General features: G+C 47.8%; 11 protein-coding genes across 11 annotated transcripts; 5 read left to right on the top strand and 6 right to left on the bottom strand.

The window, feature by feature from the left end:
• Positions 1-33: 33 nt before the first annotated feature.
• N7516_001127 (uncharacterized protein) lies at positions 34-492 on the top strand (the record flags this gene model as incomplete). The annotated part of the gene is made up of 3 exons (XM_057213849.1): positions 34-171; positions 335-430; positions 460-492. 3 exons carry the CDS (start codon positions 34-36, stop codon positions 490-492), a joined length of 267 nt encoding a protein of 88 aa, XP_057075732.1.
• Positions 493-576: 84 nt separating this feature from the next.
• On the bottom strand, positions 577-2,197 carry sakA (mitogen-activated protein kinase HOG1; the record flags this gene model as incomplete). Its single annotated transcript, XM_057213850.1, has 9 exons — positions 577-685; positions 746-929; positions 996-1,074; positions 1,135-1,491; positions 1,546-1,645; positions 1,701-1,744; positions 1,800-1,929; positions 2,008-2,055; positions 2,142-2,197. The coding sequence occupies 9 exons, from the start codon at positions 2,195-2,197 to the stop codon at positions 577-579; spliced, it is 1,107 nt and encodes a 368-aa protein (XP_057075733.1).
• Positions 2,198-5,191: 2,994 nt separating this feature from the next.
• On the top strand, positions 5,192-6,566 carry gpaB (guanine nucleotide-binding protein subunit alpha gpaB; the record flags this gene model as incomplete). The annotated part of the gene is made up of 6 exons (XM_057213851.1): positions 5,192-5,318; positions 5,378-5,723; positions 5,781-5,909; positions 5,966-6,095; positions 6,151-6,389; positions 6,467-6,566. The coding sequence occupies 6 exons, from the start codon at positions 5,192-5,194 to the stop codon at positions 6,564-6,566; spliced, it is 1,071 nt and encodes a 356-aa protein (XP_057075734.1).
• A 2,141-nt stretch (positions 6,567-8,707) lies between these two features.
• Positions 8,708-11,796, top strand: glpV (glycogen phosphorylase; the record flags this gene model as incomplete). The annotated part of the gene is made up of 8 exons (XM_057213852.1): positions 8,708-8,925; positions 8,999-9,011; positions 9,072-9,107; positions 9,161-9,222; positions 9,280-9,383; positions 9,435-9,512; positions 9,561-11,326; positions 11,389-11,796. The coding sequence occupies 8 exons, from the start codon at positions 8,708-8,710 to the stop codon at positions 11,794-11,796; spliced, it is 2,685 nt and encodes an 894-aa protein (XP_057075735.1).
• A 390-nt stretch (positions 11,797-12,186) lies between these two features.
• N7516_001131 (uncharacterized protein) lies at positions 12,187-13,410 on the bottom strand (the record flags this gene model as incomplete). The annotated part of the gene is made up of 4 exons (XM_057213853.1): positions 12,187-12,300; positions 12,397-12,822; positions 12,878-13,203; positions 13,353-13,410. 4 exons carry the CDS (start codon positions 13,408-13,410, stop codon positions 12,187-12,189), a joined length of 924 nt encoding a protein of 307 aa, XP_057075736.1.
• A 414-nt stretch (positions 13,411-13,824) lies between these two features.
• On the bottom strand, positions 13,825-16,171 carry N7516_001132 (ATP-binding cassette long-chain fatty acid transporter PXA2; the record flags this gene model as incomplete). The annotated part of the gene is made up of 5 exons (XM_057213854.1): positions 13,825-13,900; positions 13,984-14,234; positions 14,302-14,882; positions 14,933-15,569; positions 15,665-16,171. The coding sequence occupies 5 exons, from the start codon at positions 16,169-16,171 to the stop codon at positions 13,825-13,827; spliced, it is 2,052 nt and encodes a 683-aa protein (XP_057075737.1).
• Positions 16,172-16,898: 727 nt separating this feature from the next.
• N7516_001133 (putative cell wall biogenesis protein Mhp1) lies at positions 16,899-20,591 on the bottom strand (the record flags this gene model as incomplete). The annotated part of the gene is made up of 2 exons (XM_057213855.1): positions 16,899-20,437; positions 20,540-20,591. 2 exons carry the CDS (start codon positions 20,589-20,591, stop codon positions 16,899-16,901), a joined length of 3,591 nt encoding a protein of 1,196 aa, XP_057075738.1.
• A 1,014-nt stretch (positions 20,592-21,605) lies between these two features.
• Positions 21,606-23,023, bottom strand: N7516_001134 (uncharacterized protein; the record flags this gene model as incomplete). The annotated part of the gene is made up of 3 exons (XM_057213856.1): positions 21,606-22,060; positions 22,118-22,172; positions 22,229-23,023. 3 exons carry the CDS (start codon positions 23,021-23,023, stop codon positions 21,606-21,608), a joined length of 1,305 nt encoding a protein of 434 aa, XP_057075739.1.
• Positions 23,024-23,504: 481 nt separating this feature from the next.
• N7516_001135 (kinetochore subunit FTA4 family protein) lies at positions 23,505-24,448 on the bottom strand (the record flags this gene model as incomplete). The annotated part of the gene is made up of 4 exons (XM_057213857.1): positions 23,505-23,839; positions 23,907-23,969; positions 24,025-24,193; positions 24,283-24,448. The coding sequence occupies 4 exons, from the start codon at positions 24,446-24,448 to the stop codon at positions 23,530-23,532; spliced, it is 708 nt and encodes a 235-aa protein (XP_057075740.1). The 3' UTR covers positions 23,505-23,529.
• A 458-nt stretch (positions 24,449-24,906) lies between these two features.
• N7516_001136 (HAD family hydrolase) lies at positions 24,907-25,742 on the top strand (the record flags this gene model as incomplete). Its single annotated transcript, XM_057213858.1, has 2 exons — positions 24,907-24,960; positions 25,017-25,742. The coding sequence occupies 2 exons, from the start codon at positions 24,907-24,909 to the stop codon at positions 25,740-25,742; spliced, it is 780 nt and encodes a 259-aa protein (XP_057075741.1).
• Positions 25,743-26,076: 334 nt separating this feature from the next.
• Positions 26,077-27,195, top strand: N7516_001137 (60S ribosomal protein uL18; the record flags this gene model as incomplete). The annotated part of the gene is made up of 3 exons (XM_057213859.1): positions 26,077-26,079; positions 26,226-26,263; positions 26,334-27,195. 3 exons carry the CDS (start codon positions 26,077-26,079, stop codon positions 27,193-27,195), a joined length of 903 nt encoding a protein of 300 aa, XP_057075742.1.
• Between the last annotated feature and the right edge of the window lie 687 nt (positions 27,196-27,882).

The following is a 27,882-nucleotide window of genomic DNA, read 5'->3' on the forward strand; positions in this document are numbered from 1 at the left end:
CTGTGAGAAATGCAATTAAAATGCTGGGAATGAATGGCTGGAATGAATGGTTTGCAATATGTCGAAAAGAGGTGCTTCTCCTCCAAAACCTCGAGGTGGGTTTCCCATGAAACTAAGATCGTCGCAAACAGGGGAACATCGCTGATACGGTTATCACACGGGGAGCGGGCGGTGAATGGTAGCCCCGCCAATATCGGAGGGCATCAACATCACGGGTATACCTCTAGGGTCTAACTAAAGAAAAGTGATATAGGTATTGGAGAAATAATTTAGATCGCGTAGATATTTCAAAGGATTAAAGGTTATGAGGTGCTCCATCTCTGAACTAAATCAGATCCCCTGTATGATTTCTCCTAATCACCAACCAATTCTTAACGACGCCGGAAGAGCTATGGACAATGACTTCCACCAAGACAAAAAGAAGAACAAAGTAGGAAATAAAAAAATAAAATAAAAAAGACAAGAGAACACGCTAGCCTCGTAGCACCTTGAACGGAAATAGGGCCAGACTTCAAATTTGGAGACCGGAATTCAATGGCAGAAGAGCGTTTCTAAGGGAAATTTCGCGTGAAACCATTATGCGAATGCCTGTCCAGTAGTGTTGCCCTGCACTGCTCCCTGTACCAAGGCTTGACCAGCCTCATTGCCTTGTTCAATGTTGTGGAAGTCGAGAATTTCCGAGTACCTGTAGTGGTGGAAAATTAGTAAAAAGGAATCGTGGTGGAGTAACAAATCAAGCACGTACATCATGATCTTCCAAGTATCTACAGGCAGATCGGCATCATTGAACGACCAATCAAACTTATCTTGCGCGACAGGCTCATCGGTCGGGTCATGGTAAGGTGCGAGGTACTCATGTGCCAATGCTTCGGGAGCTTGAATGCGCTGCTTCGGGTTGAAAACGAGCATGCGCTCGAGCAGGTCAACCGCTAAAATAGGAGGGACAAGTTAGTGTCGTGCTCATAATCCTCATAGTCGGCTCAAATATCACATACCATCGGCATCGGCATTCTTGAATTTATTCGCGAGGGGTTGGCGCTCGCGCTTTGGTAGGGACTTGACAAATCGGAGGGTCTGAATCATCATCTATTAGCATGTTTTCGTCTTTCACCACGCAAAGAAATAACCACTCACATTCTCGCTACAGATGGTCTGGATCACATCATCGGGAGGAGTACCAAGCAACTCCGTAATGATCGAAAACTGGTTCACATGGTCCTTTCCAGGGAACAGCGGCTTTCCTTCCAACATCTCGGCAAAGATGCAGCCCGCGCTCCAGATGTCTACCTCGACATCGTACTTTTGCCAGGTGAGCATGATCTCGGGCGCGCGATAGTATCGTGTTGAGACATAGCCAGTCATTTGAGGGTCCTGGATACGGGCAAGACCAAAGTCGCAGATTTTCAGATCACAGTTCTCGTTAATCAGGATGTTGCTGGGTTTCAGATCCCGGTGAACCACACCGGCGGAGTGAACATATTTCAACCCACGCTATCAAAAAGTCAGATTCTTGCATCCCAGATATTATTCCCATAGAAATCTTACCAGAATTTGATATAAAAAGTACTGAATGAATTGTTTTTCAAGGGGTCGCGAAGTAAGAAGTCGATGGAGGTCAGTTCCCAAAAGTTCGGTGACAAAGTAGCTGTGGTCATTAGTTCACACCGTTCAACCCCACTTTGCAGATGAGGGGAACATACATGTCTTCCAAAGGCGAAATGAAAATGTCACTCAAGCTGATAATCTGCAGAGTGTCAGCATATAAGCCTGGTTTATTTCTTCTTTGACGGAGTACGGACGTTCTCGTGGCGGAGATGTTTGAGCAACTTTAGCTCCCGGTAGGTTCGCTTGGATAGAACGGGGGTACTGAAGGGCTTCATGATTTTTTTAACTGCGACTGGCTGTGCAGTCAATTGGTCTTTGGCAGAACTGTTATATTAAATGGCCTTGTTAGCATGTACTTCGAGGGCTTGGGAGTTGTCTTGTGCAACACAGGATACAACATACCAGACCAGTCCGAAGGCACCCATTCCCACTGGCTGCAGTTCCGTATACCTAAAAATCAAGTTAGCACTAATATTCCCCTGGATGCGCCTGCTGAAGCGCCCATAGTAAATATAGCAGAACAAGGCATTGCGAACCGGCTGGTGATCTCAAAAGTGGTGCCGAAAATCTGGGCACGCACGAATTCCGCCATGATGGAAGGTGGGGGGGTTTTGGGTTATGCAAGCAGATAAACAGAGAAAGAGAGAAAATTCCAAGAATTTTAAGTCAAAGAAGACTAAAGCGAGAGAAGATGAAGGCTTTGAAAAGAAAACCAGAAGAAAGGGGTCGCAAAGAGAGCAAGTGTGTTGGCAACAGGTGTGGGGAAGGGACTGGGTGAAAAGCGCAGAAAACAAGGCCGATGACGTTGGCGAAGCCCGGTTTGGTGATGACTCAGCAGGGTCCAGGTTGGAGCCTGTATATAATTAAAATATTTTCTTATTGTTATTTCATTTTCATGATACATTGAATTACTACATACATAGTATATACTATTGCAACTCTTGTACATTATATGTATACAATCATATACAATAACATCCTTCCAATGTCCATTGTGAACTTCCAAGGTTGAAATGTTGCCCTTGCTCCACAACCACGCGGCCCAGACCCCGGTCTTTATCTTGGAAGATGTTTCCCTTGCAACATTATTGCTCTATAATATTGTTGATATAAACTATAGAACTTACATGGAGGTCAATTCGATAAGTTTGATCTACTATTTATATTAATTTTTCTTAAATCTGCACTTAACTTGCCCGAGAACAAGTATACGAGAACAAGTATAACTAGTATACGGAGAGTTCTTGGGCCTCTATTTAGAACCTTGGCAGGTCAGAGTATAACCCCTCACCCTTCAAATTAAAGCAGATAGTTATAATAACTAAACAGTAACTAACTAACTAGAGTTTAGTTAACTATCAACTTCTACATATGTGTAAGCTCTACCATAGCTTCCTCTTTTTGATACTCTTATAGGTCCGGTAGACTGTCCCGGGTAACATTGCCATACAAGAGGGACCGCTGCCAACCGCTCCCATGTCTAGAACAAGGTCGCACGCCTCCAACATATATCGAATACACAATAGAGTGCGCCTTCTAAACTAAGCCAGCTCTGATCTTCTACGACGTGGTCTTGTTGGTTTGCAACGCTATCTCACATCTTACATCTTACACCGTACATCGTACATCGTACATCTTACATACTATAACTATCAACGGACCTGGAATCTGCACCCTACTAGAATGACCATGTACAATGCAACCCCCAAAGGAAATTAACCAGAGACCTTAACTCAGATATCAGTTTCAAGGGGCTGCTCGGGTTCTGTCACCGTCTGATGCGGATGCGGATTTGGCGGCTGAGACATGTGAAACAATGCCTACCACGCTACTGCGGAAATGCAACTGCGGACACGCAACAAAGACATGCAACAAAGACCTCTGAATGATGTGTGTGACTGGATAGGGGTGCAGCTCATTTTAAACTCTAAGGGTACCTTTGAGCGTTTCATATTCCTTGGGACATATCTGATAAGAAAGTGCACGTTCGTATCTATAGTCAACCCTTCGGGAAATATATATGTAGTCATTCTTCGAGGTGCCTGATAATTACCTCTACTTCACACCCCTGCTTGAGTGTTAATAATATCAAGATCAACAAGCCCCCAAGTCTTGGTTTTTGCCCGTAACGCCCCATTAAATCTGCCTACAGGGCTGAATTGACTTCTTGAGGGGAGAGGTCAGTGCCCAACTTCCAAGGTTCATCGCAGATCCGAATAAGTCAATGGTGGAGGGTTGAAAGCAACATGCACTTTATATAGAGTTGAATTCATCGCATATCTAAGTATATATAATAATGGAGAGCATGTAACTAGCTGGAGTACGGAGTACGGAGTACTTTATACATAACTAGATGTCAGATACACACCGAAGACCTGAGACCGCAACACAGCCCCGCCTGTCTGCCTAAGGCAACGCCCCAAATTTTGCGTCACTCTCCACTTTAAAGCTCCAGAGTGGGTTGGAAGAGTATGAAACGGAGTACGGAGTACAGAACTCCTGATCAGAGAGATTTGGAGTGAAGATTCGTAGTAAATTTATATGTATATATAAAATCAAAAAAGAACAATTTGATATCTAATTAATATGTAGGAAGAATGCATGATCGCACAGACAAGTCATCTGGTGGCGCCCCATTAAATTAGAATCCCCGTTCTCTTTATAAGGAGTATTAGTATTACAATTGTGATTGTGATTATTGCCTGGGCTAAAAAAGAGAATTTCATACTAGATCATACTGATCATACCTTACAGGTGGGATCTGACAGGAGAACGTGCCCAATTTCCCCCGGGTTTTTCCTTGGTTATATACGGAATAACGTTAGATGATATATATACATATCTACATATGTATAGGTAGACGAAAGAAGTAAATGCATATAACAATAAGCTCAAATATACAACCTTGGAAATAAAATATATCAATAACCTATAACTACAACAGAAAAGAAAAGGAAAGAGAAAAAAGAAAAAAGAAAAAAAAAAAAAAAAAAGGAAGAAAACGGGTGAATTACATTAATTACCAGACTGTGCGAATGTAAGCTGAACCGTACGTGTTTTTTTTTTATTACATTTCTTACCACCTCTTTCTTCCCCCAAGTCATCTCCACTCCCCCAGCATGACGATGGTCGCACTGACACTCTCTGATTCTTTAAACTCTTGACACCTTTATTACCCTTCCTACCCTTACTACCTTGACTACTCTTACTTGACTCTTACCTTTTTATTACTCTGGAACTCTCAACATCTTATCCCCCCCATCTTATCCCTGATTCTCCACGTTTATCCTTCGGCCCCCCCGTCCTAACCGCTATACCCGAACGACTCTCCTTCCAAACTCGCTTGTCGCAATTCCTTCAACCTCAACCTTTCACCTTGACATTATTCTCAACCTACCTTCCACTGGAGTTGATTCCGATCTTACGTGTCGCCTTTTCTATCCCCGGTCGCGCTGATCCTTTCCCGTGTGTGGCGCTTGGCAGTCTTAGCAAACGAAGGCTCCGGCCGTTTTCGCCGGCACATTTTGTTCCTGCGCGTGGTTGATGAGTCTCCTCCCTGCTGGTCTGGGTCACTGAGGATTCCATAATGGGGTCGTGTTTCAGCTCAGAGTCCGCGGGGGACGCGGAACAGAAGAAGCGAAGCCAACAGATCGATCGCAAGCTAGAAGAGGATTCTAGGCGGCTACGAAGGGAGTGCAAGATCCTTCTCTTGGGTAGGTATCCTGATATTCACTTGGAGGAGAGCGGATGGTTGGCTGACTTTCAAACGCAGGATCTGGAGAAAGCGGTAAATCAACCATCGTAAAACAGATGAAGATCATCCACCAAAATGGGTACACCGTGGAAGAACTTGCGCTGTATCGATTGACCGTCTACAAGAATCTCTTGGATTGCGCAAAAGCCCTCATTGGGGCATATCACTATCTCCAACTCGAACCGTCCAGCCAGAAAGTGCAGGACTACATCTCATTTCTGGAAGAGTACAACGTGGACCCGGATCCCAACACCTCGCTCGATTCGAAAATCGGCGACGCTATTACATATCTCTGGAACGACCCGTGCACATCAACAGTTTTGGAACACCAGAATGAATTTTATCTGATGGACTCGGCGCCATAGTAAGTTCACCTATCGTTTCCTCTGACCCCAAGGCCGAGTTCTAACCCCATGAACAGCTTCTTTGAGGAAGCGAAACGAATAACGGCCCCCGATTATGTCCCGGACGTTTCAGATGTACTCCGGGCCAGAACGAAGACCACCGGTATCTATGAGACACGCTTCACAATGGGCCAATTGAGCATGCAGTATGTGGAAATAGTCTTTGACACTCACGATTTGGGATATCTCTAACCAGCCACAGTATGTTTGATGTGGGTGGCCAGCGCAGTGAGCGAAAGAAATGGATCCATTGCTTCGAAAACGTGACATCCATTATCTTTTGCGTTGCGCTCAGTGAATATGATCAAGTACTACTGGAAGAAAGCAACCAGGTATGAGATCTCTCAATACACCGAGTGTACTACACCAGAACTGACACCTTGGCAGAATCGTATGATGGAAAGTTTGGTTCTCTTCGACTCCGTGGTCAACTCTCGGTGGTTCATGCGGACAAGTATCATCCTTTTCCTGAACAAAGTTGATTTGTTCCGCTTGAAGTTGCCTCGATCACCGTTGAGCAACTACTTCCCCGATTATTCGGGCGGCAACGACGTGCACCGTGCGGCGAAGTACCTTCTCTGGCGATTCAACCAGGTGAATCGAGCACACTTGAACCTGTACCCACAGTGAGTTCACATGATCCTAACAGTGCCGGTTCCCACGCACCGTGATTCCTGACTGATTATTTCCCCCTCCCCTTTAGTCTCACCCAAGCGACTGATACCTCGAATATCCGTTTGGTTTTCGCAGCAGTCAAAGAGACTATCCTGCAGAATGCCTTGAAAGACTCGGGCATTCTATAGCCGCTGAAATATACCCCGAGGATCCAGTCACACAAGTGTCCTCATGTGCGTATGCGCACTTCCCCTCTCCATCCAACCTTATGACCACACACCGTCCCTATTCTCAACGTCGCTCTCGGTGTTTTCTGATTTCTCCTTCTGGAGACTGCCTGAACAGTTCTCCAACGACCACTCGTACCATACCCTTTTCGTCTTTTTCCTTTGCTTTTGACCAGCTGCAGGCGTTGATGGCGCCTTTATGGCTTTTTCGGCTGATTTCCCAGGCGCTGGCTCTGGTCTGGGGATATCCCATTTGGTACTTAATGTGGTTTTCCTATATTAAACATGGGTCTATGTTCCATAAAGGTCTCAGTAGCATGTTCGAGCAGTCCACTATGCTACTGTCTCTGTTCCATGTGCCTTTTCCTCATCGATTAAGCCCCGGGATGAGCGTATGACAGCCAATTTCGAAAATGCCGGGCATTAACCCCGGTAACGGGACTGCATAATCTCCGGACTTTCTTTTCGTGTACTAATCCTCACGGGGTACGCACCAACCCAATGGGCTTTCCGTTGCACTGTCTTCACTATATCTTATATCTGTTCTTTGCCTTGTCTCCTAGAGGCCTGTTTCCAGTCTCTCTCGTGCATACCATGGCGACACTTTTCCTATTTTCTACACTGCTATGTTCCTGCTCTGATATTTATTCCGTCTAATTTCTCTTCTCCCGTTTTTTTTTTTTTTTTTTTTTTGGTGTCCTTTCTCTGTGTTTGTCTTCTCCTATTTCACCTCACTATTAACCCGTGATTCCAAGCGCTTCCACGTCTGATGCTTTCTGATTTCTCCGCTTTTGTTCATTATATCTTAAGCGTTCTTGTTTCAAGCTCCCGAGGACCCTAATCTATCTTACTGCACAGACCGATACCGGGATCGCTGAGCATGGGCCATGTCCACGGGAGCCAGATCGCGATCCCCCCGGATCCCTGGTCGGGTGGAACGGAGTTGGGAGTGGGATGTGGCCCGGGCTTATTTATGTATAGTTGAGCCTCGATATATCAATACTTCCATTCGAGCCTGCTTTTGTTCCTGTATAGTGTTCGCCGTAGATGTGCTTAGCGTGGATGGTAGTCATGGGAAGCTCCTAGCTCTAGGTTGGTTAATATCCAGTTCGGGGGTGAGATAGAGAGTAGAGGAAGTACCTCTACAAGGAACTTCTACTCTCTCCCAGCGAGTCTAAAATATACCTCTTATCATTAAATCCAATTTCCCGACCTGCACACCCCAATCCCCTCCTGCAGCCCCCTGCACTTCATCCCATCACACAGCCACCCACATCATAGCAACTACCCACCCCCACCACTAACAATTTTCCTGAGAATAGAGTCTTCAAGGTCCCGCGGGCTAGACTCTCTCGAAAGTTTATACCGTGTGTAATGCATCTGGGAAGCTACCCCGAGTTTAGGACCAACTCATAGTAAAGTAAGCACTGGGTCCTCGTCGGCGCACGGTACGCGCTTCGTGCAATGCGTCTGTGCGTTGGCGTTCGCGGGGTAACTGGGGTTGTAGGCATCTGGTGAGCTCGAAAGAGGGGGTTTATAATCACGCAGTAGTAGGAAAATGTCCAGGACGCGTAGGTATGGGCTCAATGGTTGGTGGTAGTTTTGGGGTTGGGTATTCCGGGATAGGAAGATGATAGCTGTGGAGCCGAAGAGATGGGGTTCTAGGCCCTTGATTGATATTGGTCTTCCAATATGACAGACTATGGAAGTAAGTACTCTTCCAAGGTTAAGTTGAAATGGCATGATGTGTGTCTTGGGGCATTTATAGATCTATGCACGGACCCTATGTAGAATCAAGTATTTGAAGTATTTCAAGTATTATATAGGAATTATAATAAATATATAAATATTTATATATGTAGTGACACTCCAGAAACAGGCTAAAAAAAGATATTAAAATCCAAAAACGAACTAAAAAAAGAGAGAAAAAAAAAAGGTCGTCTGGTGTTACTCTCTCAAAGTCATGACTACATGGACATGACCCTTCCCCTCTTTTTCTCTTTAAGTAGCCAAGTACTTGCTTGTGTATTTCCTTTTTTTTTGTATTGGACTTTCTCCAGCCTACAGCTCTCCAAATTCCACTTTTCCCCTTCCTCTTCATAATGTCAACCATCCCAGATGCAGTTGCACCAGCCGAACCGATCGAACCAACCCAACCTCGTCGGGAGCGAAGACTCTCCGTAGGAGCTCCTATTGGCGATCTCCAGGGTCCTGTAGGCCCGGGATTCAGTCGTCCCAAGCACAAGCGCACATTTACCGGCTTGGGGCCTGCCGAGATTAAGAATGTTGAAGCTAGCATTCCTGAGCCATTACGAGAAGCGTGAGTTATCGTACCTGCCTTCCCCGAGGTCACTAGTACTTGCTTATAGTTGGACTGACCATGATTTACGCAGCTGGAGGAAACATGTATGTTAAGACGAAATGGGGCATTCGAGACTGAAATGCTAATGCCTCATGTCAATTTAGTCGGCTACTGAATTCACCACCAAAGATGAATTCGAGGTGAGTCCGACTTATATTCGTACTTGATACTTCGGGTCTAACGACCCTCGCAGAAAGATCTCGTACGCCATATTGAAACGACCCTTGCTCGCTCGCTGTATAATTGCGATGAGTTGTATGTGATTTGTGTCCTTAATGCAAGCGGTTCTTGCTAACTTGGGACTTTCTATAGAGCCGCGTACTCGGGAACTGCGCTTGCTTTTAGAGATCGGTTGATCATCGAGTGGAACAAGACTCAGCAGCGTCAGACTTTCATCGATCAGAAGCGAGTCTACTGTATGTGTTCATCCCCGTCGGCAGAAAGACAATGGCTAATCGCTGGTGTAGATTTGTCGCTTGAGTTCCTCATGGGACGTACATTGGACAATGCTATGCTGAATGTTGGCTTGAAGGATGTCGCTCGAGGTAAGCACTGGGAATATCTGTGATCTGGATGATCGCTGATGATACCAGATGGATTGAGCGATCTTGGATTCCGCGTCGAGGACGTCATCAACCAGGAGCACGATGCTGCATTGGGCAACGGTGGTCTAGGACGCCTGGCGGCTTGCTTTTTGGACAGTATGGCGACACTAAACTACCCAGCCTGGGGATATGGCCTACGTTACCGATATGGTATCTTCAAGCAGGAGATTGTCGATGGCTACCAGGTGGAGATTCCAGACTACTGGCTGGATAACAACCCTTGGGAATTCCCACGACACGAAATCACAGTCGATATCCAGTTCTATGGTAACGTCAAGAAATACCAGGATGAGAGTGGTAGGATCTCGCACTCGTGGGAGGATGGTGAGATTGTTCAAGCCATCGCGTATGATGTCCCCATCCCCGGGTACGGCACCAAGACCACCAACAACCTTCGTCTGTGGTCTAGCAAGGCCAGTAGCGGAGAGTTTGACTTCCAGAAGTTCAATGCTGGAGACTATGAAAGTGCCGTGGCGGACCAGCAGAGAGCGGAAACAATCTCCGCTGTTCTCTACCCCAATGATAACCTCGAGCGAGGCAAAGAACTGCGTCTGAAACAGCAGTACTTCTGGTGTGCCGCCTCGTTGTTTGACATCGTTCGGCGGTTCAAGAAGACAAAGCGGGCCTGGGGCGAGTTCCCTGATCAGATTGCCATTCAGCTTAACGACACTCACCCGGCCCTTGCAATTGTTGAGCTGCAACGCATCTTAATTGACAAGGAGGGTTTGGAATGGGATGAGGCGTGGAGCATAGTGACCAAGACCTTTGGGTATACTAACCACACTGTCCTTCCTGAAGCCCTGGAGAAATGGTCTGTTCCGCTGATGCAGAACCTACTCCCTCGACACTTGCAAATCATCTATGAGATCAATCTGTTCTTCTTGCAATCCGTTGAGAAGCGGTTCCCCAATGATCGGGATATCCTGTCGCGCGTCTCAATCATTGAAGAGTCGCATCCTAAGATGGTGCGCATGGCCTACCTAGCCATCATTGGCTCTCACAAAGTCAACGGTGTGGCCGAGCTGCATTCAGACCTGCTCAAGACCACTCTCTTCAAAGACTTTGTGAAGATCTACGGACCAGACCGTTTCACCAACGTTACCAATGGTATCACCCCGAGACGTTGGCTCCACCAGGCCAACCCCAGGTTGTCTGCGTTGATTGCAGAGAAGCTTGGAAGCTATGACTTCCTGAAGGACCTCACACTTTTGGACAAGATAGAGGCCTTTGTCGACGACAAGGCTTTCCGCGAGGAGTGGGCGGTCATCAAGCGGGAGAACAAACTGCGCCTAGCCAAACATATCAAGGCCACCACCGGATTCGATGTCAATCCCAATGCGCTCTTTGACGTGCAGGTGAAGCGTATCCATGAGTACAAGCGCCAGCAGCTCAACATCTTTGGAGTCATCCACCGCTACTTGAGTATCAAAGCCATGTCAGCCGAGGAGAAGAAGAAAGTGGTGCCTCGAGTCTCCATCTTCGGGGGCAAGGCAGCCCCCGGTTACTGGATGGCGAAGACTATTATTCATCTCATCAACAATGTGGCCGATGTAGTGAACCAGGACCCAGAAATTGGGGACCTTTTGAAGGTTATCTTCATTGCGGATTACAATGTCAGTAAGGCTGAGATTATCTGCCCTGCTTCGGATATCAGCGAGCACATCTCAACTGCCGGTACCGAAGGCAGCGGCACGAGCAACATGAAGTTCGTCCTGAATGGCGGCTTGATCATTGGAACCTGCGATGGAGCCAACGTGAGTCTTCTTTCACATATTCTATATCCAGCTTTCATCCCAATAATACTAACAACTCACAGATCGAGATCACCCGTGAAATCGGCGAGCAGAATATCTTCCTCTTCGGCAACCTCGCTGAAGACGTCGAGGACCTGCGCCACCGACACTTCTACGGCAACTTCAAGCTGGATCCACAGCTGGAGCGCGTCTTCGACGCAATCAAAGACAACGTGTTTGGCGACAAAGCTGATTTCTCCGCGCTCACAAGCTCGATCGAAGAGCACGGTGATTATTACCTCGTCTCGGACGACTTCAACTCCTACATCACCACGCACGAGATGGTTGACGAGGCCTTCCAGAATCAGGAGGAGTGGCTGGCCAAGTCAATTACCTCTGTCGCGCGTATGGGATTCTTTTCTATGGATCGCGTTACTAATGAGTACGCTGATAGTATCTGGAATGTCGAACCTCTGGATGTTACGGACTAAACAGGATGTGGTTTGATTGGCAGTTCTAGGTCTCTTTCTTCTTTTGATTTGATGATTGTCATGCGTTCTTCATTGGTTTGTTTAATATCCTTAGCATTAATAGTATATCGATTCTTTTTTTTATATACATGCCATGCACCATTTTATCAGAAGACTTTATATGCAATTGGTCTATATAGAACTAGGTATATATATATATATATACAACCTAATCTCGATATACAGCACTATGTACAACCCAGGAAGAAAGGTTCCTACCTCGAGGCAGTAATAACTGAAAATATCGAACCAACACCCACTCCATGCCAAAAGCCAACATTGAAACCAAAAAGAAATCCGATCATGACAACATCAAACCATAAAATCCGTCAAACTCCCCAAGCAACACCATCACTCCTGAATCGTCGACTCAATTTGAGTTTGTACAGGCTCAGAGAAATAATCCGGCCAAAGTGCCATCTTCTCATCCCGCGTAGGCGTAGCCGTAGCCATAAGCGTCGGAACCTACAATAACCACCATTAGCAAACCCCCTTTCTTTCTTTCTTTCTTTCTTTCTTTCTTTCGTCCTTTTAATACAAGGGTAGACGAGTACAACATACAGCCTCCTTACTAGAAATCCTCCTCCACATATTCGCACGCGGGTTATACCGCACCGGCTTCCCAACCCCACCAGTCTTCTTCTGATCCTCGAGACTAATCGCCTCAACATCCCTTTTAACATCGGCAAAGGTATCAAACGGCGTATACGGGATCCCATGTTCAAGACAGTACTTCTCGAGCCGCAGACCGCGACGCGCAAAGAGGACATCTGCCTCGCGGGCAGCGGCGAGGTCGGAGACGCCGTCGCCGATGAATACAATGAGCGGGATCTCGTCCGGTTCGCATTCCGCTTGGGCCTTTGTGCGTGCTTTGTTCACGCTCGCGGCCTTGTCGTGGCCGGAGGCGGTGTTGTCACGCCAGACGGGTTTCCAGGGGATTCCGCCTGGGGCTTTTAGGTCGTTTGCGACGATTTCGATTGAGGAAGCCTGTTGGAAATGTTGTTAGTGGGTGAAGATTGTGGGATATGGATGCATACCCTACCTCTTTCTCGCCTAGGAAGATATCCAGCGTGCGCTGTAGAACGGGCTTTAGGCCTGCACTGATTACGTTGAAGGGGAATCCCTCGCGGACGCAGTATTGGTGGAATTCTTGGAAGCCAGGGTCGATTTGGAGGTTCTTTTCCATTAGGTCGAAGCCGTCGCCGAAGGGGATGCTGAGGGATCCCCACATGTCGTCTGAGATGTCGCGGAAGGATCGCTTGCCGGTTTCGAATTGCTCTTCGAGTTTGTTGCGGTAGGCTGCGCCGCAGCCCAGGTTGTCTACTAGGACATGGCCGGTGTCTTGTAGGAAGATTGTCCCGTCGAAGTCTGGGGGGTTTTAGTTCTGGGACTTTATAGTTGGGATTATAGGGTTTGGATAGTTGCGATAGTATAGAATGGTATAGGATGGTATAGGATGGTATAGGATGGTATAGGCTAGGGTTTTGGCGACGGTGAATATCAGGGAATTTACATACCAGAGAAGATAATGATCTTTCTTTTTTGATTGTCGGTATTTACCTTTGAGATAGCCATTTTGGATATAGACTTTCAGCTGGTTTTGTTCTATAAGGTGTATAGGTATATTCAAGATATAGAATACAAGTTAAAAAAAAAAGGAAATGAAGCAAGACTGCCGAGTCACGATCCTAAGTATTGAATAAGCTGATATTCCGTGGCAAACCAGATCAACCAAGATAGTATGACGTAGGGATATTAAACGACATCAGTGTGGGCCGCAAAGGGCGAGCTCATCTGAACATCGTGAGAATTCGAATGTTGATAGAACAGACCCTAATTGGTTGTTATTAGGGGTCCGCTACGGTAGTGGAATACCAAGACTTAAGTCTTGGATTGGATTGGCCAATGACATTTATAAGTGGACATTATACACATCATACATTTCAACGCTATAATAATGATAGTTATAAATCATATAAACTTAAGAAACTAAGCCGTTAACTCGGCAACACGGCGTTGCAATTCCGGTACAGCCCGTAACTGCAAGTCCAACTCTTCCTTCTCACTGGAAACAAATAAAAACAAAAAAACAAAGTTAATAGGTGTTCAACCTGGAGAATCGAAACTGGGGAACTGGGGAAAACTTACTCTTCGAGTTTTAAGCGCCGCTCCCAGTCTAGACCGGTGAATATATATCCACCCTGTCCATCAAATTGCAGGATCTTCTGGTGATACTTCCACAGACTGCGTCGGTGCGAGACAGTCATGAGCGTAGTGCCAAGCTTCTTGGCAGTCTCGTACATGACTTTCTCAATTTCCAGCGTCACCGAAGATGTGCACTCATCCAAAATGGCGAACTTGGGTCGGTGATAGAATAACCGAGCCATAGCAATGCGCTGCTGCAGACCACCGGATAGAACATCTCGCCATTCTTCCTCTGCATCCCAGCCCCCCAGGACGGTCTACGACAGACGCGATCTCAACCACTGATAGGACTTCGTAGAGGTCGGCGTCAGTGATACCCTTGGCGCGCATCTCGCGCACTCCATCTGGGTAGATCACTTGCTGCCGCAGAGTCCCACGGGACAGATATGGTCGTTGTGGAATGTAGAAAATATCCTGGAAGGGAGGTTTCTTCACCGTACCCCCGTATACCGGCCAGAGCCCGCCTAGGATCCGGAAGAGAGACGATTTGCCGCACCCGTTGGGTCCAACTATCAGAAGGTGATCGCCGGGGTTAACAGTGAAGGACAGCTTTCGCACCAATACGTCACCGTTTGGGGATACGATCGGTACGTCGGTGAACTCAATGGCGTCGCTTTCTATGACTTTACCCCGACCAGACAACACCTGTGCATTCTCTTCTGTCGAAGCGGAAGATACCAACTTCTTTTCGAACCTTCCAGCGAGGAGATCGTCCATAACCTCCAGCAATGAGGAGACACGCGAAGTGTGGCCAGCCAGCTCCGAGATCTCCTTGTAGGAGAACATTAATCGGCCAAAGGCATCCGAGGAGGAAAGCAGCATTCGACGATTTGTGACGAAGCCTGGGGATGATCAGAACCTACAAGTTCAACATCAAACGACAATAACTTACTTTCTGTGTGGTCTCCCATGCTATGGGTAGCCTGCCCGGGAATCTTGAAGAAGACAGGAACACTACAAAGCACTAAGCCCATAGCTCCCCAGAAATACTTGATCACAAAGTCCTCCATAAATCCATGGTAAAGCCGCCGGCGCAGAATGCGGTTCACATGCTTGATCAGCGTGAAATAACCCTTGTCTAGGGTATCCTTCTCGGCCTCGTGGCCGTGGTAAAGCGCAATTTCTTCGTTATAATCAATAAGCCGTGAATGAAGGAAACGGAACTCGCCCTCTAGTCGGGCCTCATCGGCAACATATTTGCCAAATGGTGGAGTCAGCATACGCATGACGTTCGCAGACAGCTGCACTAGCAGACTCATGATGAACAGCCCTTCGCCTCCCACGTTCTTCGAGAGCGAGTAGTTGTAAATAGCCATATCGAGAATAGGCTTAGCTAAATTGGAATATAGTTCTGCGAGACTGTCCGAGAAGCGAGACACATCGACTGTGACGAGTTGGTCGGGATTCTTTATTCGATCGTCCAAGGCGGAGATGGCATAGAAAGTCATATTAGACAGATACTTTTCGTGGATATAGTCTGTGAGACGCTTGCGGTAGCTGAGAGCAAGCTTGCACTGGTGGTAGGAGAGCTAATACGGCAAAGCATCGAGTTAGCAAATGTATGTAACGGCCGCATGTCAGCAGCGCAGATGGGGAAACCTGGCTCCCATCACTGGGGGCTTACCATAGAATTAGTGAACGTAGCAGGGATAGCCACAATCATCCACCAAAAAAGACCGAGCAAGAAATCCTTTCCTCTACCGCGCACCAAGTTGCTCACAAGTCTTCCGTCGAGTTCGGCGACGTACAAACTAAGCACTGTCCGCAGCACCAGGAAGACACTGTGGCTCACCAGCAGTCGTAGCTCCTTGCTTCGCCATCCGGGTATGACGATCTTGAGTAAGCTGAGCAAGTTCTTGAAGAATTCCCGGTTGATCTCCACGCGCTTCTTGCGGGGTTGTTCCTCATCACCTAGACTGCTGGTGCCGGGCCGCCGGCGCAGGTCTACCTGCTGTGACGCGGCTTTCTGCTCGGAGATGGCATTGTGGATTCGTTTGGCAAGCGCAGCAAAGAGGGCGAGATATACGGCGCGTGAGATGTGGGTGCGGTTTCGCAGGTAGAGGGTTGTTAGGCTGGAGAGGATCTGCTTGATAGAACGTTCGGGCGGTAGTAGTCTGGACTGAGCGGCCATGGCGGAGCTGTTGGATGCTTATCAGCCAAATTTGGGTGCATACATGTCCGCCGTTGAATGAGTCGAGGGGGTCGAAGGGTTTGAGGGAGTGGAAATGGTTGAGGAAGTTGAGGAGAAAGGGTCCATTGCCATGACGGAGGTGACATGTGATACCCCAGGAAACTGGGGGATGTTCAGCCGAGGAACCCACTTTTGGTAATGCTATTGGCATAAGGCAGCAAACACTATAAACTCGCCCAAAACGCGGAGATAAATTAACTAGTTAGTTAACCAGCACTTAACTAGTTAATCCTCTCAGAATTCAGCGGAGTAAGAAGGTACAATAATATTAGCTATATCATACACCGGAGTACAACGTACGCGATTCGGCTCAGTCTCGACCATACGGGTCAAGCCTGTCGGGCTCTGTCATCGCAAAGGCCGCTTCATCTTTAAAGCTGACAGTATCCACTCACCGTCAATCGAGAGAATACTATTAGTTTAGCAAACATAAAGACTTCCAAGGTTCTCAGTGAAAAATATACTATGAATCTTAAATTGATAGTATATACTACTAGTCCGATGTTCTTCGCCATTTCCGATCTGATACACACGGATGATTAGGGTTGAAAGAGCGCGAGAAGGTATATGCGCGCATGGAGTATATACAGGTATAATAAAACAAAGGGTTGGCAAAAAATACATAAGGGTTCAAGTTCGTAAATCGAGATGATAATGAATGAAAAATTTAGGACTTGCTCCCTGGTTCATCGCAGCCTGTCCTGGGCTTTACATTATCCCTTGGACGAATGCCACTGTTTATCTGGGCGGCAATCTGAGACTGCTTGAAACGCTCGAATCCTTCGGCGTCTTGCTGCTGAGCAGCATAGAGTTCATCGACAGTAGTCCCGAGATGGTTATAAGCCATGTCGGCGTCAAAATCATCGAATTGAGACAGAGACTGCTCCTCGTGCAGGAGATCCAGCTTTTGCCGGAGAGCGACAATGTGCGAGTTATCGTCTTCGTACTCGAAATCTTCGTCGCCGTCGCCTGGAACTAGAGACGGTTTGAGGAAGTCGCGGCGGAGGTTCTGGCCGATGCGGTGGATGTGTCCTTCTTGGGAGGTCATGGCGCGAGAGTGGAGGGAAGTCATGGAGCCGGTGCGAGAAAGGCGAACGGCATATTGGTCGGTGTCTTCCTCGTCGCCGCCAATCTCCTCAAGATGACTACTGTTCAGATTACCGCTAGCACCGATAGAGCCGCTTCCATCGTCATCACCGGAATGTTGGGAGATGGTGTCGGGGACCGGGATAGCGGGCGGAAGTTGAGGAATGATACGAGTTTCTGGGTATTCATCCTCAAAGCGTTGGATCATCCTATGCAAGGTCATGTCCAAAAATTGCAGGCGGCGATAATTCGCGTCATTGCCAGCACGATCTTCGCGAATAAGAGCCGACTGAATCCGGACTCTGATATTGCGCGCGGATTCCAGTAGATTCTTCGACATGTCGCGAGGCCGCTTGGTAGGAACACCTCGAGGCTTGCGGCGGCGGGGAGTTGTGGTACCACTGGCTGGTAAAGACTGCTCCCCGAGAACATCGAGACCATGCTGGTCCAGGTTCCCGAGACAAACACCCAATGCTTTGACAACACCTGTGCCGCCGATAACATAATCCTCGTCGGGGGCGGCCTCATCTTCATCATCATAAGGCTCTTCGGAAATACCAGAATGTCCGACAATATGCTGTAAAATGTCTGGTACAGGGACATCCACAAGTGGACAATTAGAGTCAGAAAGCTCCTCTGCGATGGCGCCGCCTTCAAGATTCCGCAGCGAGTAAGCCACAATCTGTGATCCTAGAGCTTTAACAACTTCGTTGTTCTCTGCAACGGGAACATCGATGTCGACTGCAATGATTGTCCGTGAAACACGGACAGCTGCCATCATTGACGCATACACAGCACATGCTTCTTCCTGGGCAACGGGGTCGGTGGTAGAAGCCAAATCCACGATCTGTTGATTCTCCAAAATATTGAGATGGCACAGACTGGGGCACTCCGGCAATACCTCAGCAAGACCAATGACATGATCTGGTGACAAGTTGACATCGGCGAGGTGGAAGCGCTTCAGAGACGGCATTTTCGGCAGGAAGCGACGGAAAGCCCCCAGCGCGTTAGGCTGAGACGAGAATAATTCGCGATTGTGAGAGAAATCGATGAACCGGAGGTTATGAATCTGCGCGAGCGATTGGAGCAGTGGAGAAATCACTGACGGGTTGAGGGAGCAATCCGCGAGACTCAGCGCATAAAGCGGTGTTTCAGGTTCGATCGCCTCCGTGACAAGATCAAGATCATCCTTTATAGCGTTGCCACCTAGATCCAGTCCCTCACACTGTCCGGCTTTCAGGTACTCGACCACATACTCCAGGCCCTCTCTCGTCAGCCCATTGTTCGCAAAGCCAAGTCTTCGCAGGCCCATTTTGGTGGTGGCCTGGCAGATTTGCTTTACGGCATCGACCGAAGGATTACATTCGCTCATGAGCAATTCTTCAAGATGATCCCCAGCAAAGCGTTCTGCCAGGGCACTCGCGAAGATAATGCTCACATCGGCCATAGGAGACTGGGGTTGGTCCGTTGTCCCAGAACCATCGATCGCAACCTGTCCTTGAGGGAAAGGAATACCCGACAAATCGATGGCTTTCAACGATTTCGACAGATGAATAAAAAGGCTGATGTGGCGCCATCCCTCCCGTCCTATCTTCAGATTGTCCTTCAGAGAAAGCTTTTCCACAACACCGTATCGTTCATGATCATTGGAGTCTGGAGATCCTGGTCTTCGTGATCGTCTTCGTCGATAGCGCATCTGCTCAATCGTCTTGGTAGAAAGTAGGGCTGAAAGGATAGCTCGAACGGAAGTATCTGTCAATGCACAGTTTTCAAGGATGAGTTTACGGACTGGAACGACCGCGAGCCAGTCGCTGAATGTTGTCAAATCCTGTGAGGTCATGGGGAAATTGCTCAGATCCAAAGCTGCTACCGTGCCGGGTGACTCGGCCAGTGTTGATGATGGCTTGGAGATCTCATCAACAACTCTTTTGAGAACAGGTGTCTCACGTAGCTGGCAACAACGGCGATAGATACGCACTGGATCGGTTGTCGGGTGGCTTTGCGTTTTGGACGGAGGTGTACCTGGTGCTGGTGCCGGACCTCGAGAATATTCTTCGTCATTCTCTGCATCGAGTTGTAATGGAACCGAACCATTTGCGACTGCTTGTCTTCGCTTTCTCTCCTTCCGTTCTTTCCGCTCCGCCTCAGACCGTTTCTTCCTCTCTTGCTTCCTTGTTGGATCAGTACCTTCCCCGCTAGGACTGGTGGCATTTGTCGGGGGAGAACTAGACTGGGCCTTTGCATCGCCGGTGGCCGGGTCTGGAACCGGGACTGGAACCGGAGCTGGAACCGGAGGCAAGCTGTCCTTCTCAGCGAGAGTAGCCTGGGGATGTTTCAAAGCTCCAGCTTCGTCTTGTTCTTTGGACTTGAGATCAGCCTTCTTAGACTTGTAGTGAGTAGACTCAGGTAAAGGCTGTCGTAATTGATTTGTTGGGGGAGCTTCCTCGTCATCATCCCGATGGGAGATTCCTGCGATTTCAACATCCACACAGAACGCTACTCGGTTGAGTTTGGCCTGGTTCAAGTCCGCAATCTTGCATCGGTGCCGACTTTGGTCGATGTTCATGACGCGACGTGGACAAATCGAGCCATTGGGATTCAACTTGGGCAACCCGCCCGAGTTGGACGAGAACTTGCGTAGTGCATTGTGAATAAACGAGGGCCCCTTGGGTGATGACGAAGTAAAGGGATTAGAATCGTCTTTCTTCTCCTCTTCCTTGTCCCTCGGGGAGTAGGCGGCGCCGAATGGGTTATGCGTTTCGAGAGGTGAGGTTGTTTTCGGACTAGCGGGACTGGCCTTTAGACTAGGTTGCGACGGTGGGGTAGATCCAGAGGAAAACTTCGAGCTTAGACTAGAGATCCATGAGTTTCGTCGTCCGATGGGTTTGGGGTCTGTCTTCCGCGACACTGGTGATGGAGTAGAAGGCTTTTGCTCCTCGTTCTTCTCGGCTGGTGGTGGTTTCGCTTGTACTGGCGCTGTATCTTTCTGGGGAGCTTGCTTCGGTTCTGGGTTGCTGTTTGAACGAGATCTCCGGTGCGAGTTAGGTTGAGAGGTTGTTGGCTCTGCTTCTGTACCAGGTTTATCGCTCGCTGATACTGACTTCGTGCGAGACAAATGATCTGAAGAGAGTGTCAGAAGCTGTCCCAATTTGAGGACCTCCCAACACCCCGGTCATAACCCGGGAGCTGGAGAGGTACACTAGCATAGAAAGTGGGACTCACCCTTTTGTGAATGATGAAGCCAGCTCACGTCCACAGTCTGAACTCCCTCCATTTTGAAATCCCTCAAAGGTCAGAGACCAAAAAATAAAGGGATTTCGCAATCCCCAGCAAGTCGTCGAGGGTTTATCAGCGGTGTGGCGTCGTATAAAGAGCGCAATGACTGGATAGGACTAGATCGAACGACGCATAATTGGCTGGTCCCCCACTTCCCGCCGATGAGCGCAAAACGATTCGAAAGGAGAATCAGGTGGACAAAACTAGAGGCCCGGTGACAACGAATAAGGTGGAAATGGTGGGAAATGCTATAAAATGCCGTATGATCTGCGACCGAGAGCTCTCCAGATGTGTTTGAAGTACCCCCTACAGTAAACGACAACCAAATGGCATGGCTTGATTCATCAAGTAATGCATAGTGAAATCATGCAAGAGGTTACTAAAAGGGATAGGAAGAGTAACATTGGCAGACTTTCCGGATTCACCTTAATTATCCTTGGAAGCATGTAACTAAGGTGACATAATCGGGGGGGTTCGGAGCACGTGAGCATGTAACATAATGAATTTACAAATTTACAAATTTACGGCTAATGAACTTATTGAAAAAGTATATTTTCATTGAGGGGCAAAGACCAAAGTGGGAATTGAACCAATCCGGAGAATGTTCAGTTTTCCGGTGGCGGAAGACACAAATCCTAGTACGGAGTACAACATACTATAACTACCTAGGTATGTATTCCATACCTATAAAGTACTAGTTTACAGTGGATTAGGTGGGGTGAAGATGTTAAAGATGAATTTAGTTTCGACATAAAAAAAAAAAGGGAGGATACTGGTGTCAAACACCCATAACGCTCAATAAATACGGGTATCCGCGATAGTAAAAACGCCTAAAAACGCCACCATGTCTTGGGGGGAAAAAGTGCCGAGCCGACAACAAAAAAAGAAAAAGAAAAAGAAAAGCACAAACGCCTCCGAGGGGTATGCGATGAAAAGAAACAGTCATCACAGCGTCAAGTGGACCATGGGAATTAGGGACATTCCGTAGTCCTTCCGCACATAAAGCCTCTATTTACTCCAGGCCGGGGATAGTCTTAAGATATTCCCAGCCATATTCCTCCTCGGGCTTCTCAGGTTCCATGCCAAGTGCAAAGCGGTAGGCGCGAACTTCATTCTGCAGACCAGAGATGACACGGGTAGGCACATCATCTTCCTCGCATTTGAGACGGTAAGCGGTGCGGATCATTTCAGCACATTTCATGGTCTGTGCATGCCAGTAGTCCCGGTCGAGTCGGCTTTCCAGATGGGCGTCGCGCTCAGCTTGGAGAATATTGTTGTAATGCTTCTTCTGGGCAAGGTAGTGCATGTTGTTGTTCTGGCAATAGTTGCGGATTTGCTCGACCATGATACCCACGGCAGTTTCAAATTCCTGGATCATCTTCATGTTTTCCTCGCGATGATGCTTGTGATCCGCACTGACAAGCTTTTCCTTGGCCAGCGCACGCTCGAGTTCGGCAATCCGGGCGGCTGCTCGAGACGTTAGTAAACGAGGATGTAAATCGATCTGCCCAGGGGTCAACATACTGAGGTTATCGCTCTGCTGGCCATTCGCGCTAGAGCTATCGACAATACCGTTCTTCTAAATTTGTGTTAGCTGAATATCAAATTTGAATGCATATTGTGGGTCCCACATACCACAATATCCTCCGCATTCGCGACGATGTTTTTGGTCACATCTCGGTTGTTCTTCAACACATCGCTCAATTCCACAACCATTTCATAGAGATGGTGCAAATCCATCTGATGGCCAGCATTCATAGGAATTGCTGCACCCATGGCGCCCATTCCGCCGCCATTGACCTGGGTGGTGACCGAATTGTGGGAAGGAGAAGGAGACGGAGCCTGGCGGGGAGGGATGTTGGGTATGTTCATCGCGCCAGTGCTGTTTTCAACGTAACCCGAGAAGTTGCCGGAGCCGGTACCGTTGGTAGCCATATTTGTGGTGTTTGTGTTCATAGAGACGTCGGCGTCGGCGAAAGCGCGATTCAGTTCCTCAAGTTGAGGGTCGTCCGGGGTAAAGGCTTGTGGGGTACCGGTGCCGTTATCTTCGTCGAACCAAGAGGCGTGGTTTTCAACTCCTAGGACCTCCGATTGAAACTTCTCAAGGTCACGGCGAGTAACGTGCGTGGAGCGACGGCGATGCCCACGCGTGAAAGCCTTGGAAGGGGAGGGGGAAGTGTCGCCCTCGATTGTGGCGGGTGCACTCAAATCAGGGACAGTATCGTCACTATCACTCGGGTCTGAATCAATAGCACTCTCGTTTAGGGAGATTTGATCGGAATCACAGGTCTCTAGTAGGCAGCCGACAAGCGTGTTGTGCTGGGAGCTCACGCTAGCAGGTGGGGCCATCGCCGAGTCAACACGTGATCTCGAATGTTCACGTGATTGCCCCATTCCAACAAGCTCCTTCATCTTCTTGAGGGTACTCATTCGGATAGAAAATGACAACTATGTGGCTGCAAAGAAAATCGACAAGAAAACTCATCTAGGGAAGTTGGTTTCCCAACATATTGGTGGGGCGAAGCCTATTTCTTCCCGAGCGGCGGAGGACGAGTGTGTAAGTGTAATGGATCAATGACGGTCGAGATTTGGAGAGAAAATGGGCCCTCGCCCAGTATGAAATCTTGAATGTTTGGTGCAAGGGCACGTGTACTATAAAGTCTAGAATTGAATTTCTGCTGTCGGTGATTGATACGTACCTTCCTTCCTTACGTTCTTTTGTTGACATCCATGAGGCTATACATGTATATACTATGTGCATGATGGAAGGTACATAGATATTGGAACATCGTATCCGCGGCAACGTTTTCTCTTGAAATCCAAATAGAAAAGCAAGGAAACTACCATCGATAAAATATATGCATAATCATGTCGTATCGCAGGTAACTTCAAATGTTCATTGTATGCAGCTGTGGGCATGGGGTATTTTGGTTTCGTCAAGGCATATCCAACAGGGCTTCCAATCTCTCACCAGAGCCTGGAAGTGAGTAATCATAATTTTCAAGGACACCGCTGCTTCTTTTCTGTTGTGCAATCCGGCCTCCAACTCTAGCTACGAGCATGCGCATTTTCTCCAATTCTTGAACAAGTTCTCCATCCTTCGTAATAAGATTGGGTTGAATGTCATTTTGGGGATCCTTGAATGGCTCGACTAATCGTCGAAGATGTTGTAACTGATCAAGGCGCCGTTGCCGTTGCTGCCGTTGACTGTCGAGACTCGCGAGCCGCTCACGGAGCTCCCGGTATCTGTGCGACTGGTGTAAGGCAGGTGAAACTTCAATCGGAGAAAATCCGGATGCGGTGTTAAACTGACCTTGTATGCTCTTCTTCGCTTGCTTCCTGGCTTTCCAAGGTGACAGGCATCTTTGTGATGTTGCTAATCCATATAGTCAGTGTTGTCATACCTTGTATAGAAATGGATGAATTCTTACATTTCCCTTGATAAATCTGTTGTTTTTTCGATACCTCGAGCAAAGGCATCCCGACTTCGTGCCTCTTGGCTAACCGATGACCAGTACAGGTTTGCGATCTGTTGGGCGACATGGTGTATCGCTTGGGAGGAATAAACAACACGATTGTGCTGCTTAGCAGCTGCATTTACTATGGGACTATGAGTATCATATTCATCACGCAACTGGGTGCAAAGGAATAGATAATTTGTCTTGTTCAATTGCCATTCGTATTCTGACCTTTGTGTAGAACATCTTCGATCACCTTGTCACTTAGATCACCTTCGGTGGTTTCAGCAGCATAGTTTCGCCAGTCTTCGGGTAAATCGAGGCTCTCAGAGAAGATGCGGACTTGGCTCCAGATAAATGCAGATTTCAACTCAGATATAGTTCGAGTTGAATCCATTTCTGACACAGCCCAAATGGTGTTAAAGAAGTACCATTCCTGGGTCTTCAAAAGTCTCGCGATCTTCTGTGAGCGCGTTCTTATCGATAAGACATCACGTGTCCCTCTACAAATGCGATTTTACGAGATGGCCGAGCCCGATTTGAGCAATAAACCAGCATAAAATAAAGAAAGGAATTCCAGAATATAGATTAAATGATAGTTCACTTGTAAATGTATGGTTCGAGCAGCGCAATAATGGAGTTTCTAGGGTTTCTTGATCTGGAGTATATCCTCGGTCTGGAGTGTATGTACCTCGGCAATCTGACCGTCTTTTAGGTCCAGATCGCCTTCAGAGTAATTCAATTCGTTGTGATTCCAATGTCATCACAACTCATTTAGCTCACAAGTTAGAACTAAACTGCCACATATCTTACAACGACCTCTACTATCGCTAGAAACCTCATTATCATCTTAAGATGACAGAGATCAAGCGGCCGGTGGGCCTACTGTTTGACATTGGAGGCGTGTGTGTAAGTCAGCCACTTGACCTGAAATTTGACAATACATATATCTGACGAATCTTTAGGTTGTATCTCCATTCCAGGCTATTCTTGACTATGAAATTTCCCAAAACATACCACCAGGATGGGTCAATTTCAGTATCTCGAGAACGGCGCCGAATGGTAGCTGGCACAAGCTCGAACGGGGCGACATCAAGATGGACGCCGATTTCTTTGCGGGGTTCAATGCAGACCTAAGAAGCCCTGAACTATGGACACAATTCCACCAACAACTTCAAAAGAAGCAAGGCACAGATAGTTCCACCATCCCTCCACTGCCGACGGTGGATGCAGAATGGTTATTCTGGGAGATGATGCGGATATCTCGTACACCAGACCGATATATGTACCCAGCTCTGAAGAAATTGAAAGAGTCGGGACAGTTCCTGATGGGCGCTCTATCCAACACTGTTATATTCCCCGACGGACATGAATACAATAATGCATCCGATGTCAAGAAGCAATTCGATTTCTTTATCTCATCTGCGCACACAGGCCTCCGCAAACCTGACCCGAAAATCTACCAGGTGGCGTTACAGGAGATGGACACTTTAGCTAAGAGGCGAGGACTGGCCGGATCTAATCCCGACGATGTTGTGTTCTTCGATGATATTGGCGAGAACTTGAAGGGGGCGAAGAAAGCCGGCATGCGTACGGTCAAAGTAACACTTGGAAAGACCCAAGATGCGGTCAGGGAACTAGAGAAGATCACAGGCCTTCAGTTGCTGGACGAGGACAAGGCCCGATTGTGAGGCGTTATACATAGAAACACTAGTTATTTCGAGAAGAATATCAGGATCATATGTAGTGAAGATGGAGAATAAGGATGGAGAATAAGAATTCTATAACATTTTCTACATTTCCTACATTTTCTTAATTTTCCCAATTCTTTTGGATTTATTATCAATTTTCTTGTTTGTTCCATAGTCAAGAAGTGCCAAAAATAATGTTCCACTCGTCGCCGACCTCATTTTCTGGCGGGGGATGCAGCCACACGCTAAGCGAAATCCCGCACAAAGTCGACCCACGAAATTTCTCACTTCCTCTTCTTCGTCCATCTCCAGCGCCCCTCGACACCCCGTCAAAATGGTGAGTTCGACTGATGGCTGAAAAGTCATTATGCATTCCTTTTGCATTTTATTTCCTCTCCGATTCCCATCGGAGCCGGGTCCCTGCAAGTTGCTTCGGCGTAATTTCTGAAGCGTTAATTGCTGACTCGCGATCTCGCTTTATAGCCTTTCACCAAGAACGTCAAGTCGAACGCCTACTTCAGGTGAGTTAAAAAATCCTTTACCGATAATCTTCTCCATGAGGTCACTGTTTACTGACTTTTCCAACTATAGTCGCTTCCAGACTAAGTACCGTCGCCGCCGCGAGGGTAAGACCGACTACTATGCTCGCAAGCGCCTGATCACCCAGGCCAAGAACAAGTACAACGCGCCCAAGTACCGCATGGTTGTTCGCTTCACCAACCGCGACATCATCACCCAGATCGTCTACTCTGAGGTCACCGGTGACAAGGTTCTCGCCGCTGCCTACGCCCACGAGCTCCCCAAGTACGGCATTGACCAGGGTCTTACCAACTGGGCTGCTGCCTACGCCACCGGTCTTCTCCTTGCCCGTCGTGTCCTCAAGAAGCTCAACATTGACGAGCAGTTCAAGGGTGTCGAGGAGGCTACCGGTGAGCACACTCTCACCGAGGCCATCGAGACCGATGATGGCGAGCGCCGCCCCTTCAAGGCCTTCCTCGATGTTGGTCTTGTCCGCACCTCCACCGGTAACCGTGTCTTCGCTGCCATGAAGGGTGCCTCCGACGGTGGTATCTTCATCCCCCACTCCGACCGCCGTTTCCCCGGTTACGACATCGAGTCCGAGGAGCTCGACGCCGAGACCCTCAAGAACTACATCCACGGTTCCCACGTATCTGAGTACATGGAGACCCTCGCCGATGAGGATGAGGAGCGCTACAAGTCCCAGTTCATCAAGTACATTGAGAACGAGATTGACGCTGGTGACCTCGAGGAGATCTACTCCGATGCCCACAAGGCCATCCGTGAGGATCCCTTCAAGGCCGATGAGGATGCTGGTCCCAAGAAGACCAAGGAGGAGTGGAAGGCCGAGTCCAAGAAGTACAGAGTCAACCGCCTCACCCACACCGAGCGCAAGGCTCGCGTCGAGGAGAAGATCCGCAAGCTTGCTGCTTAAGCGTCTCGCTTCCTATCTTTCTGACCAAAAGTTCCTACCAATATTTCCAATCGAGGGAACAGGCTACTGCCGGCGTTTTATTCATGTGATGTAGTTTTTGACGGATCATGGCACATACCACTTTTTATCTTTATTATTGGAAGGGGTCTTTATTCCTGGGAGCAATTAGTTCGGTGTTCATTTAAGGCAATTTTCTTTACTCAGTTCTAACTACTCCCCCAATGTCCATCTGTCTTTGTTCCCTCATTTGCCTCCTTGCATCTGCCTGTAGCTGGGATCTATACTTTGTAATGTGTAGTTTTAAATCTTTATGCTTGTATGTTTGTATGCTTGTATGAGTGTATGGTTATTTGTAAGTGCATCATGCCATTGGACTTATGAATGTAAAGAAAGTACCAAGTAGCCTAATAAAAATTAGATCGACCCCATGCACAAGCGCCAATGTGATAAGTGGCCCCCAACCCCACGAGTGCATTGCCAGCACAGCAAGTTGGTGGCTGTTCAGTAAGGAAGCAAAAGAAAAAGAATAAAAAATAAAAGGCTAGATAGTTCCATTGTTTGCCATCAATCCCCGCTTTAAAAAGCTATTTGGTCCCCGAAAAGGTGAAAAAAAGCAATTACTATTTCATCCCTTGTATATATATATCTCTTTCCCACCTACTCCGTACATAGTCTATATCCACACAT

The sequence above is a fragment of the Penicillium verrucosum genome, assembly GCF_028828655.1.
Source record: "Penicillium verrucosum strain IBT 35672 chromosome Unknown utg000001l_segment0_segment0, whole genome shotgun sequence".
NCBI lineage: Eukaryota > Fungi > Ascomycota > Eurotiomycetes > Eurotiales > Aspergillaceae > Penicillium > Penicillium verrucosum.